At 36.1% G+C, this 12822-nt stretch overlaps 1 protein-coding gene across 1 annotated transcript in view; it reads left to right on the plus strand.

Moving 5' to 3' along the window:
* Positions 1–12822, plus strand: part of ppp1r9bb (protein phosphatase 1, regulatory subunit 9Bb) — a 28213-nt gene that overhangs the window by 6072 nt on the left and 9319 nt on the right. The window contains exons 2-4 of the mRNA XM_073827690.1: positions 8956–9088; positions 9991–10111; positions 12116–12220. Of these exons, the coding sequence (XP_073683791.1) occupies positions 8956–9088; positions 9991–10111; positions 12116–12220 (359 nt within the window). The remainder of the gene's footprint in view (positions 1–8955; positions 9089–9990; positions 10112–12115; positions 12221–12822) is intronic.

Raw genomic sequence — 12822 nt, forward strand, 5'->3', positions numbered from 1 at the left:
GAGTCAAGTATTTCCAACCGTCAAAAAAGTTGATTGAGCATATACTTTGCACTAGCATCTCTGTATAACCTTTAAATTGAGTAAGAACTGTTTTTAAACCATCCGTTCTCAATCTGCAGTCTTCGTACAGTGTTTTTCACTGGTGTGTGAGATCATATAGAGGCCGCAGGCCGAGGAGACAGCATTCAGTCGCTGCCAAGCTGTGGCTGCCTTTGTGTTGGTCAGTAAGTGGCCGTGTCACTCTCTCTGTCTGTCTCTCTCCTTCTGTCCCTTTTCCACCCCCTTTCTTATTTGCGGACAGAATTTGGGACAAAGTTTTCTCCCTAAATGAATTTAACAGCTCTCCGTCAAACACAAGGCCTGTTGTGCTGGCTAGGGTGTTGGGTCTTTATTAAACCTCTCTCTCTCTCCCTCTCTCTTTAGGCTGGAGAGTTGAGGCTGACCTAAGAGGCAGATCCCACACTAACCGCTTTGTTCTCATTTTCTTCCCTCCCTCTCTCTCTGCCCCTCTTTCAGTTGCTCACTTCTTCTCCTCTCTGTGTCCTTCTTCAACCCATTTTCATCTTTGATGAACATATTCCTTCAAATTCATCTAGTATTCTTTTTGATTTTCATCTTCCTTTAGTTTTTTGACTGCCAAGTCACTCATTCTCATTTTAATCCTATTTTTTCCCTCTCTTTCTCTCTTTCACTTATTTTCCTGTCTCTTCTTCTTTCCCTGGCTTGGCATTGCTTATAAATAGCAGTATTGTCACTGTCAGTCCTCCCCTGCAAAGCGTTGTGCACACCAAACGCTCAAACGTACAGCATTTTTCATTAGGTCTCTCTGTTATTCTCTCTCTGTAGCCAGTGTTTCATCTGGGTGAAAAAAATCTTTCTATGTTTTACACCTCACCATGTGGTCCAGAATCAATAAATGTCAGTTATTTTAAACACAGTTCAAGGTGTATAAGTACCTGAGTAGTTTTTAGAGTGCAAGTTGGTGAGAAGAAACATCAGGATCATATTATATCCTAAAATTAAAAGAAAAATGATGTATTGCTTAAAGAATATAAAGATGTTTTTAGAAGAGATTTAGAGTCAAGAATGGGGTTTTAAAAAGCTTTAAAATGGAACAGACCAAATTATAAGATGTTATACAGTAAATATTGTGTTATAAAGTAAATGCATGGAAAAAAGTACTTTTTTTAAAGGGATAGTTGACCCAAAAATGAAATTTTTTTACTCACCCTCAAGCTATCCTAGGTGTATATGATTTTCTTCTTTCAGATGAATACAGTCAGAGTTATATTAAAAAAAGACGGCAGTGACATTTTGAAGTCTAATAAAGTGCATCCATTCATCATTAAAAGCACTCCACATGGCTCTGGGGGGTTAAAAAAGGCCTTCTGAAGAGAATGGATGCATTTGTCTAAAAATATTTATCCATTTATATATATATATATATATATATATATATATATATATATATATATATATATATATATAAATGTAATCCCTAGATAAAACTTGGTTCTATTTTCACAAGAGACAAATAAGCATCCATTCACTTCAGAAGGCCTTTATTAACCCCCTGGAGCCACGTGGAGCACTTTTTATGATGGATGGATGCACTTTATTGGACTTCAAAATCTCAACACCCATTCACTGCCATTATAAAGCTTAGAAAAGCCAAGACATTTTTTGATATAACTCCAATTGTATTCGTCTGAAAGAAGAAATAATACACAATAATACACCTAGGATGGCTCGAGGGTGAGTAAATCATGGGGTAATTTTCAAATTGGTTTGAAATTTTGAGGCATTTCTGTAGACAGCTGACTGAAATATCAGGATCATGCAGACAACCCAGAACTGTCTGTGAGTGAGACAGAAGGATGTTCCTCACACCTCTGTGCCTGAGGGACACTACAGGAAGTTTGACTGTACTCACATCAGGGTGGCTTTGCCCTACTTTACATTCTAGCCTTGTGCACCTTTAAATCTAAATAAAATATGCTATCTTAAGAAAAAAAGGCTGCTTATTAATGCATTTTGGCAGTGTGGTTGTATATATAATGAGAACAGAGAGGTGTGTATTTATAGGAAGTGCATGCATATTAATCGTATTTGAACAGCAGGTGTGGTTCATTCAACCATGCCTCATTCTTTACTCAATCCCAGCACTTCATTAGGATAAAATCCAGCTTGCTATGCAGTATCTCACCATATGCTACATTACTGAACAAAGCCTCAGAACAGCAGGATATAGATGATGTTTAGAAATGACTGCTGAAATTCTACAATATGTTATGTTTTGCCTGCCTGGCATGTGTTTTGCATAATTGTTCTGGGAAAGCTATATCAGTGCTAGCATTTTAGATCATATCCATGGCGTAGCCAGAAATGGTAAAATACTTTGGTACAGTAAGGTGGCCTTTTCTACTGATTCGTTTACATTCATGCATTTAAAAGACACTTTTATCCATGTTTCCCATTGACTTGTGCATTCAATTCAATTCAATTCAGAAAGCTTTATTGGCATGACAAAAAAGTACATTTTGTATTGCCAAAGCATCACAACAATATAGAAAATGATTTAGAACATTTAGTACACAAAATTATAATAATAGTTCAATTAAATAAAAAGATAGTATTATATATATTATCTTGGCTAGTTATTGCAAAAATAATAGTACAGATAACATAAAGCAATAATAATAGTGTAAACAAAGATTAATAAATATCGAACACAAGACCTTTGTCTAATGTTTCAGCTATAATGGTACAACTGGTACTAAGCAAGTTAGGCAGTATTTAGATTTCTGTTTTGTTTTGTTAAACCTGTAAAACCAGGGTTGTTAAATTTGTTATTAAATAACAATCTCACACACTTCTCTCTACTTTACAGTCACATCTTCAAATACAATTGCCTCTAGGCCCAGAAGATTTAAAACTTAATAAAAGACAGTTAAGCAAGAACTTGGGTCTGTTTTTTACCAAGAGTATTGATTGCTTGCTAAAGTGCTAAATGATAAGTGATATCCAGTATAATAGTATCCAGTATAGAGTTTTTTTTTTAACTTTTCTGATTTAAGTGTCAATAAAGGTGCTACAGGGTTACATAAGATGAAAAACACTGAACTGTACTGTATTTTGCAGTGTACCCATAATAAAAATGTACTAAATGTATTTAAAATACATTTATTTCATGCTAAGTATACTAAAATACATTTACATATACCGCACTGGTAACACTTTAGAATAGGGAACACATATTCACTATTAACTAAGAGTTTTCTCTTACTAAACTCCTGATTTGCAGCTTATTAATAGTTAAGGTTAGGTATTGAGTCGCGTTAAAGGATCTAGAACATGGTCATACAGAATAATGTATTAATGTGTGCTTATAAGTATTAATAATCAGCCAATATACTAGTAATATACATGCTAATAAGCAACTATTTAACAGTGAGAATTGGACCTTAAAATAAAGTGTTACCTATGTACTTAATAAAAATACTAAACTTGTATATTTAAGGTCTGCTAAATTGGAACTAATTTTGTACTTAATGCATTTTAAATGGTGTGGAATTAGTGCTGAAGTCCAACTAAAGATATACTTTTGATATACTTTTAATATTTGATTGTGCTAAAGTGGAACTCTTGCAAGTATACTTTAGGTGTACCTTAAATATCTTCCATTCAAAGACCGATATTATTTAATGTTCATACAATCCTCATCAATAGTGTCATTAAAACATATGTTAGGCTTAATATTAAGAAAGGTGCATTGTGCTGAAGTAGTACTCCAAATAAAGTTTAATTACAGTTTTTATATCAGTATGTCACAAGCGAGATGTCAGTAAATATGTAAATATACTTGAACTATACTTAGTATAAAATAATTAAATTCTATTACTTTTAGGGACCCTGTTCCTTTGCACTTTCATATACATTTTGCAGACGATTTTATCCAAAGCAACTTGTATTGTATTCAAGGTGCATATTTACATTTTATCACTTCTTATTTTCCCAGGAGTTAAATCCATGACCTTGGCATTGTTAGCGCCATGCTGTACTGATTGAGCTATAGGAAAGCCTTTGAAATAAACAAAAATACAATACATGTGCATGTGAGCCATAGTTGTATTTATTGCAATTAAATGTTATTTTATTATTTTATTTATTTCATTTTACAAACACATAACATTTCATTATATTTTATAATATTGCTAGTACCATACAACATATATTTTATGCCTAGCGTATGTAGATTTTTTGAAATCTACAGCTTGAAGAGTAAGAAAATATAGTAACAGGAGTGTTTAAAGAGAAAGAGGGAAAAACACCGGAAAACCTCTGCCTCATGCGTATGCAGAAACATGGAGTGCCTTCTGGTGTGCACAAATCTATTCCTGTCACCTGGAACAGAACCAATCTTACTGCAACTCTCTCTTGTTCCCGACCTCAAGCAGGGTAGAAAATGTCAGTGGTTGTGGGCAACAATTTTTCAACCATGTTATTTAGATCTGTTCCTTTCCCACAGCCTATTAACAGTATTCCTTAAATGGATTTTCCTGCCAGAACTTCTCACAATATTATGTTTTGTTCATTGTTACAAGTGTCTTGTGTTCTTCAATCATTCTCCAGTGCTATCCCCCTTAATCGCTCATGATACAAAACAGTTACATTTCTATACTAAAATGTAATGAGACTGAGACATTGACAGGCAATTTAATCCAAAACCTGAGCAAAAAAAACAGCAATTCCTTTAGACTATTTATGGCATTTACTGTAGATTTATAATCATTCATACCTTTAGTAGGGCAGCAGAGCCAGGATGGGACAGTTTAAGTGGAGGAGGGGTATTCCTGGCCATCTGTTAAGAGATGTGACCCACTGGTACTCTCACACAACTGGAGCGCCACTGTCTGTCTCTCTCTTGCTCTTTCTCTCATTCTATCATCCCCCTCCTTAATCCGATGTTTGTGTCCACCGGGCACCACCAAAAATCCCAGCCACACAGTCTAACTGAATCATGTGGCCGTGGTCTCAGCTGGTATATGTGATGCTTCATGGGGTATTTTGCTGTTGGGGAATAGGTGCAGGTGGGCTTAAAGCACAGATGGGAGTAAAGCACGATTTTTCTCTCAGGGCTTGTGTTTTGTGTGAGAAGTGTGGCTAACAGTTAGATGCTTGTGGCAGGACATGAGTGGGTGAGGATTTAGGATGCTGGTGGTTGTCTGGCATTGGGGAATAAAGACAGTCTGGTGTTATTTTTGTTTTATTACATAACAGGAAACGGCATTCACAGTCCATTTTACTTCTGTAATGTGACTCATTTCTGAGTGAAACAGGATATTCAAGGGAAAAAAGTAGGGCAGGACTTGATTTTATCCATTGGGAATTGATTGGATTCTTAAAGTAGTCTCTATATGAGAGGTGGATACAAAATGGGCTTGGTGGCGTCAACCAAACATGAAAACTCTTTTTATAAAAATACATAGCACACACAAATGGTGCAAACTATCGTTTGCCAATATTTCGGGGTTGAATAAATTAAAAGTATAATTATTTGGGTTTGTGTGCCATCTTCTAGAGATTTTTTTCACAAAGCTTCTCACAATGCATTCTGGTGTTACGTTCTCTGTGAAGAACAATTGCGATGTTTGGCCAAAAGAAGATGAGAAGGCTGCAATACAAAAGTAAAATGGATATCGACATGCTGTGTATCGAAGCATAGTCACCTAGATTATTTCACATTAACAGTGTAAATTTAAAACATGCATGTGTGCTTAGGCAAGGTTAAGTTGGCGCCTGCACCCACATTAAAAAGATTATATAAAACTAAAGCCTCAAGAGCTGCTGTGAAGCGGGCATACCTGCTCTGCCCACACAGTTTTGCTTTCAAAGGAAAGGAAAGGAAAGGAAGTGAGGTGAGGCCAAGTATGGTGACCCATACTAGGAATTTGTGCTCTGCATTTAACCCATCCAAGTGCACACACACAGTAGTGAACACACACACACCGTGAACACACACCCGGAGCAGTGGGCAGCCATTGCTGCGGCGCCCGGGGAGCAGTTGGGGGATCGGTGCCTTGCTCAAGGGACTCACCTCAGAGAGACACTTCAATTCCATAGTCATTGCATCAGTCTGTAGATAAAGTTATGTTTACATTCAAACAGCATGTAACAACATTGTGTCAGTAAACTGCAAGAGACAAGTATTTGAATCCAGTCAATGTGCTGGAAGAATTTGCAGCCAGAAAATGACCAAAAACAGCTGTTGTGGAATTGCAAATTCTTTGTTTATAAAATTTGGAACTTTAGATGTAAGGAAAGTCTAATGTTGCTTCGAAACAGAGAAAAACATGGTTGTATTAATAGTATTGCTAAAAAGGTGTACTTTTTTTGCCTCAGCAATGTCATGTATCCTTGTTCTTCACATAAAACTTAATTATTAGCACAGAGAGAGCTTCCCTGATTTAAAAACCCATAACAACAAGTATTAAATTGTGTACCTTGTGTAATCCTCTGCATGTACCAAACATTAATGATACAGCATGTCACAAAAGTGAGCACACTTCTCACATTTCAGCAACCATTTTAGTATATCTTCCCAAGGGACAATACTATAGAAATTAAACTTATATATTTTAGAGTAGTCAATGTGCAGCTTGTATAGCAGTATAGATTTACTGTCATCTGAAATTAACTCAACATACAGCCATTATTGTCAAAATAGCTGGCAACAAAAGTGAGTGATAACAGCAGTATGTTGTTTAACCATGCAAAGCCACATGTCCTATTTATCATGTTTATGTCTTTGTCTGCTTGACAGGACCGTACAAAGTTGTGTTGTATTTGAGCAGTTAAAATTAGGTGCTTTAAGTACAATTCTCTCATACTGACCACTGGATGTTTAACATGGCATCTCATGGCAAAGAACTCTCTGAGGATTTGAGAAATAGAATTGTTGCTCTCCACAAAGATGGCTAAGGTTCAGTAACACCCTGAAACCGAGTTACACTACAGTGGTCAGGGTCATACAGAGGTTTACCAAGATAGGTTCCATTAGGAACAGGCCTTGCAAGGGTCGAGTTTAGTACTCGTTCTGTGCGTCAGGTGCAGAACCTGGCTTCAAAAAAACAAATGCATGAGTGCTGCCAGCATTGCTTTAAAGGTTGCAGAAGTAGAAGGTCAGCTTGTCATTGCTCAGACCATACGCCGCACACTGCAACAAGCCGGTTTGCATAGGCGTCGTCCCAGAAAGAGGCCTCATATAAAGCTGGCTCACAAGAAATCCCACAAACAGTTTGCTGAAGACAACCTGTTCAAGAGCATAAATTACTGCCGAACGGCTGTTTTCCAACATGATAACGACCCCAAACACACCATCACGAAGATATACTAAAATGTGAGGGGTGTACTCTCTTTTCAAAGTGTTTAAACAACAAGAAAAATAGCAAAAATCATTGAGGGGGGTGTACAGAGGTCTTGTGAGAGGACCCAGTCATGAAAACATGGAAAATCATATAAATATTAGCAGGACAAATGATTTTGACTGACAACTGATTGAGAGTTTTATAAATGTAAGCATTTCTCCAGAAAATGTAGAAATTTAGTTATTTAGTTTTTCAAAACTTTGCTTAATGCTAACTTGCTTATTCAGGCAAGTAGCATTAGTCAGCTTCATTAAATGAAGGTGGTGAACTGATATTATTGATATTTATTGCCTAATATCACTGAATGGTCAGACTGTACAATCTAAAAAATGCTGGGTTAAAAACAACCCAACTTGGGTTATTTGGCAACCCAGCGTTGGGTAAATATTGGACAGAACACATGCTGGGTTATTTTGCTTTATTAAAGTCAACTGTTGTTTAAAAATTATTATATTGCTGCCTTAAAATGGGCTGGAAATCAAAAATCACACACAGAATTATAGAGGCAACAGCAATAATCAAAAGATGAACATTTATTATTAAGCAAAAACACCCATGGACAAAAATATAAGACAAATTTAATTTATTTGGGTGAATACAGCATAGTTTACAATATTATATACATTTAAACTTGTTTAAGAAGCATTTTAGAAATAAAAAATTGAACATTTAAAAGTAGCATTTTAATTTTTTTATTACTCTTTCATTTTGATACCTTGTTGTGTGTTAATTTTATGTTTGCGAGTTTATTATTCTACAATGTTCAGCACTTTGGTCAACTCTGGTTGTTTTTAAATGTGCTTTATAAATAAATATTGTATTGTATTGTATTGTATTTAAGTGTATTCAACCGTTCTCTGTAATCACTTTTCATAAAAGTGTTAATTCTCATACCGGTGTCGGCAAAATCGAAGCCGGTGATGGTTTTCTGGTTCGCCAGGGGGAACTATGAAGCTCAGACTGACGCCTCACTGAGATTAGAGAACATATTTTAACATCAAATTAAATTCAACTAAATTCAGTATTATAACGAATAAAAAAAAAAAGACCATTGTGCAAAAATGACTGCTGCTGATGCAGCTAACTGACATTTCATTCTTGTATGTTGCGTTGTGTAAACTAATATAATTGATAGCACAGTAAAGACTTGAACAAACCTTTATTTTGCCAAAGAAGTGCACCAAATCGGCAGCAATCACAGAAGAGGTGGCACTCTCTTCTGTAGAGAGTGCAAAAAGCCCTTGCTCTGACTATAACTCAGCAGCTGGGTTTGTTTGGTTGGAGACAGGCTCAACCCAAAAAATGTAATGACCTGTTAAAAATGACCCAGCAGCTTAGCAAATTACAGAAAAAATACCCAGCACCTGAGTTAAAAATATTAAAAATAACCCCCCCATAAAAATGATCCAACAAGCTCAACCCAGCATTTGGGTTAAAAAAATAACCCAGCATTTTTCAGAGTTCAGAAAAGCATGTTTCTGAACAAAAAAATGTGGTTATTAATATGATCAAATCACCTTTTTCTCAGGTGTTCACTACCTATTCTAATGAGGACTACGACAGGAGGAATGATGACGTGGACCCCATGGCTGCTTCTGCAGAGTATGAGCTGGAGAAACGTGTGGAAAGGCTGGACCTGTTCCCCGTAGAACTGGAGAAAGGTATTTGCGGAGAGGGGGTTGAAATGATTGATGCATTGAAGAGTCAATAAGTGGGTGGATATACTGATGGATGATGGATGAAAAGATTAGAGATTGACAGTATGGATTGATGGGTGGATAGATAAATGGTTGAAGGAACAGCCAACCTTCAACCAACAATTTATCATGTTTTTTTTTGTTGGTCTTTACATGAGTCAAATTTTAAATTTAATTTTTGCACACTGCATGAATCCATTCACAAACTTCCTATCCACAAGGCTGTTAGAAAAGTGTACAGTGGTGATTTTAGGAAATAATTGTGGCATTAATAAACACATGATACTGGATGATTAATTTACAGCGAATGTAACAATTCAATATAAAAAAGGAGTGATGTATAGATTTGTGTAGGGTGTTTCAATACAGTAATACCCCACACCTTTTTGACTACTCATTTCAAGTGCTTTGCCACTTGGAGTGAGTAGGGCATAGTGAAGCTCACTTTTGAATAGAATTCATCCTATGACTCATAGAACACCAGGTGGACATATTCACTTGAATCATAGGCATATTTATTTTTTAAAGTCTGATAATGGATGAAGGTGACGTTATGTATCTGGAAAAGATAAAGACTTTAGTGAGCAGAAGTATTGAATGATTGAATGTAAAAGTATTAAAATAACTAAATGATTATATACCACAGAACACTGATAGAGGCCACTGTTAATGTTAACTTAAGTTGCAAATTTAAATTACAAGTGCGATACAAATCTTTACCCAGAGTTAAAAACGGGCTTTAGATCAATGATAATCTGGGGTTAAGTGCAGTCTAAAAGGCCCTTTTGTGGTCTCAAAGGTGAATGGAACATTCTCATACTGTGATGAACAGAACTTGTTTAATTTTTTTTGTTGTCCATCAACAGACAATGAGGGTCTGGGTATCAGTATTATTGGGATGGGTGCTGGAGCTGACATGGGTCTGGAGAAGCTTGGCATTTTCGTCAAGACCGTCACAGAGGGAGGGGCAGCTCATCGGGATGGCAGGTAGATGTTATGCATATTCCACTGCGTCATAATTACAGTTGAGGTCAAAAGTTTACATCCCCCTTTCAGAATCGATCAAACAAAATGCATGTTCTTGTTATTGACCTGAATAAGATAGTTCACATAAAAGATATTTACATATAATAATAACATAAAATAATAACTGAATTTATAAAAATGTCTATGTTCAAAAGTTTACACCCTCTTGATTCTTAATACTGCGTTGTTACCTTAATGATCCATAGCTGTGGCTTTTTTGTTTAGTGATAGTTTTTCATGAGTCCCTTGTTTGTCCTGAACGCTTAAACTGCCTGCTGTTCTTTAGAAAAATCTTCAAGTCCCACAAATTCTTTAATTGGGGCAGCCGTGGCCTAATGGTTAGAGAGCCGGACTTGTAACCCAAAGGTTGCAGGTTCGAGTCTCAGGTCCGGCAGGGATTGTAGGTGGGGGGAGTGAATGTACAGCACTCTCTCCACCCTCAATACCACGACTGAGGTGAGTCCCTTGAGCAAGGCACCGATCCCCCAACTGCTCCCTGGGCGCCACAGCAATGGCTGCCCACTGCTCCGGGTGTGTGTTCACTACTGTGTGTGTGCACTTGAATGGGTTAAATGCAGAGCACAAATTCCTAGTATGGGTCACCATACTTGGCCTCACTTCACCTCCTTTCCTTTTTTTTTCCTTTCCTAATTTTCCAGCATTTTTGTGTATTTGAACCCTTTCTAACAATAACTCTATGATTTTGAGATCCATGTTTTCACACTAATGACAACTGAGGGACTCATATGCAACTATTACAGAAGGTTCAAATGCTAACTGATGCTCCAGAAGGGAAAACCATGCATTAAGAGCTGGGGGTTGAAAACTTTTGAACAGAATGGAGATGTGTGCATTTTTCTTATTTTGCCTAAATATCATATTTTTTTCATTTTGTACTGCCTTATAGTTTCCCAGAAGACAAAAAAGTTACATTTACCCTGATCTTCACCTTTATAAAGTTTTCACCCCCCTGACTCTTAATGTATGTTTTTTCCTTTTGGAGCATCAGTGAGCGTTTGAACCTTCTGTAATAGTCCCTCAGTTGTCCTCAGTGTGAAAAGATTGATCTCAAAATCATACAGCCATTATTGAAAAGGGTTCAAATACACAAAAATTATGAAAAACCAAGGAGGATTTTTCTAAAGAACAGCAGGCAGTTTCACTGTTCAGGACAAACAAGAGACTCATGAGCAACTATCACTATAAAAAAACTATATATAAAAAAACACAGCTGTGGTTCATTCAGGTAACAACACAGTATTAAGAACCAAGTGTATGTAAACTTTTGAACAGGGTCATTTTTATGAATTCAATTAGTATTTTTTGTGGACTATATGTGACCCTGGACCACAAAACCAGTCATAAGGTTAAATTTGACAAAACTGAGATTTATACATCATATGAAAGCTCAATAAATAAGCTTTCTATTGATGTATGGTTTGTTAGGATAGAACAATATTTGACTGAGATACATCTATTTGAAATCAGAAATCTGAGGATGCAAAAAAATAAAAAAAACTGAGAAAATCACCTTTAAAGTTGTCCAAATTAGGTTCTTAACAATGCATATTACAAATCAAAAATTACATTTTGATATGTTTACAGTAGGAATTTTACAAAAAATCTTCATGGAACATGAACTTTACTTAATTTCTTAATGATTTTTGGCATAAAAGAAAAATCAAAAATTTTGACCCATGCAATGTATTTTTGGCTATTGCTACAAATATACCCCAGCGACTTAAGACTGGTTTTGTGGTCCAGGGTCACATATGTGAACATCTTTTATGTGAAATATCTTTTCAGGTCAGTACTAAATAAACAATAACATGCATTTTGTATGATCCCTCTTATTTTGCAGATTCTGAAAGGGGGATGTAAACTTTTGCCCTCAACTGTATTTCTCAACTTAATTACTGAAACTCCTTTCACACTAGTCACAATGCGCACTTTTGTCTCTTTCAGGATCCAGGTGAATGATTTGATAGTGGAGGTGGATGGAACAAGTCTGGTTGGTGTAACTCAAAGTTTTGCAGCCTCTGTCCTGAGAAACACATCAGGCACAGTTCGGTAAGAACAGGTGGATTTAGAACAATGTGGCACAAATCATCTCCCTGCTGATATCTAATTTAATTGAAGTCCCATTTTTCAGTTTTATTTATATTTATCAACAGATACATAACACTGAAAATCACTTTTAAAGTTAACGGAAGCCAATTGAGTATTCATTACAAGTTTTTAATTGTAAATGTTTACTGTATAATTAGTATGTATTGAGAACAACAGTAGAATGTGTTCATCAGACAGCAGATTTGTTTGACAAAACTGCATTTCCCTTGATTCATGTAGCAGCTCGAGAATGATCAAACACATAGACAGAGCGTCACTTATTTAACTAATTTGAATCCTTTGCTTTTCATTGTGTCACATTAGCTCTAAAACAGCTTCCTGTTTATGATTTCGCCCTGTTTATACTTTGTTCCCTTACCAAAATCACTTGGACACATTACATCATAATTACAACTTCCGAAATCACAAGTAGGAACTTCCCAGAAGGAACTGAAGGAAGCAATAAATACAAAGTAATTAGAGACTGTACTTTTGACTCCATGACAGCTTGATTTGTGCATTTCAGCTTCTTTATTTCGTACTCTCTTACATTATATAAACAT

The sequence above is a fragment of the Garra rufa genome, chromosome 22, assembly GCF_049309525.1.
Source record: "Garra rufa chromosome 22, GarRuf1.0, whole genome shotgun sequence".
In the NCBI taxonomy this organism is placed as follows: domain Eukaryota; kingdom Metazoa; phylum Chordata; class Actinopteri; order Cypriniformes; family Cyprinidae; genus Garra; species Garra rufa.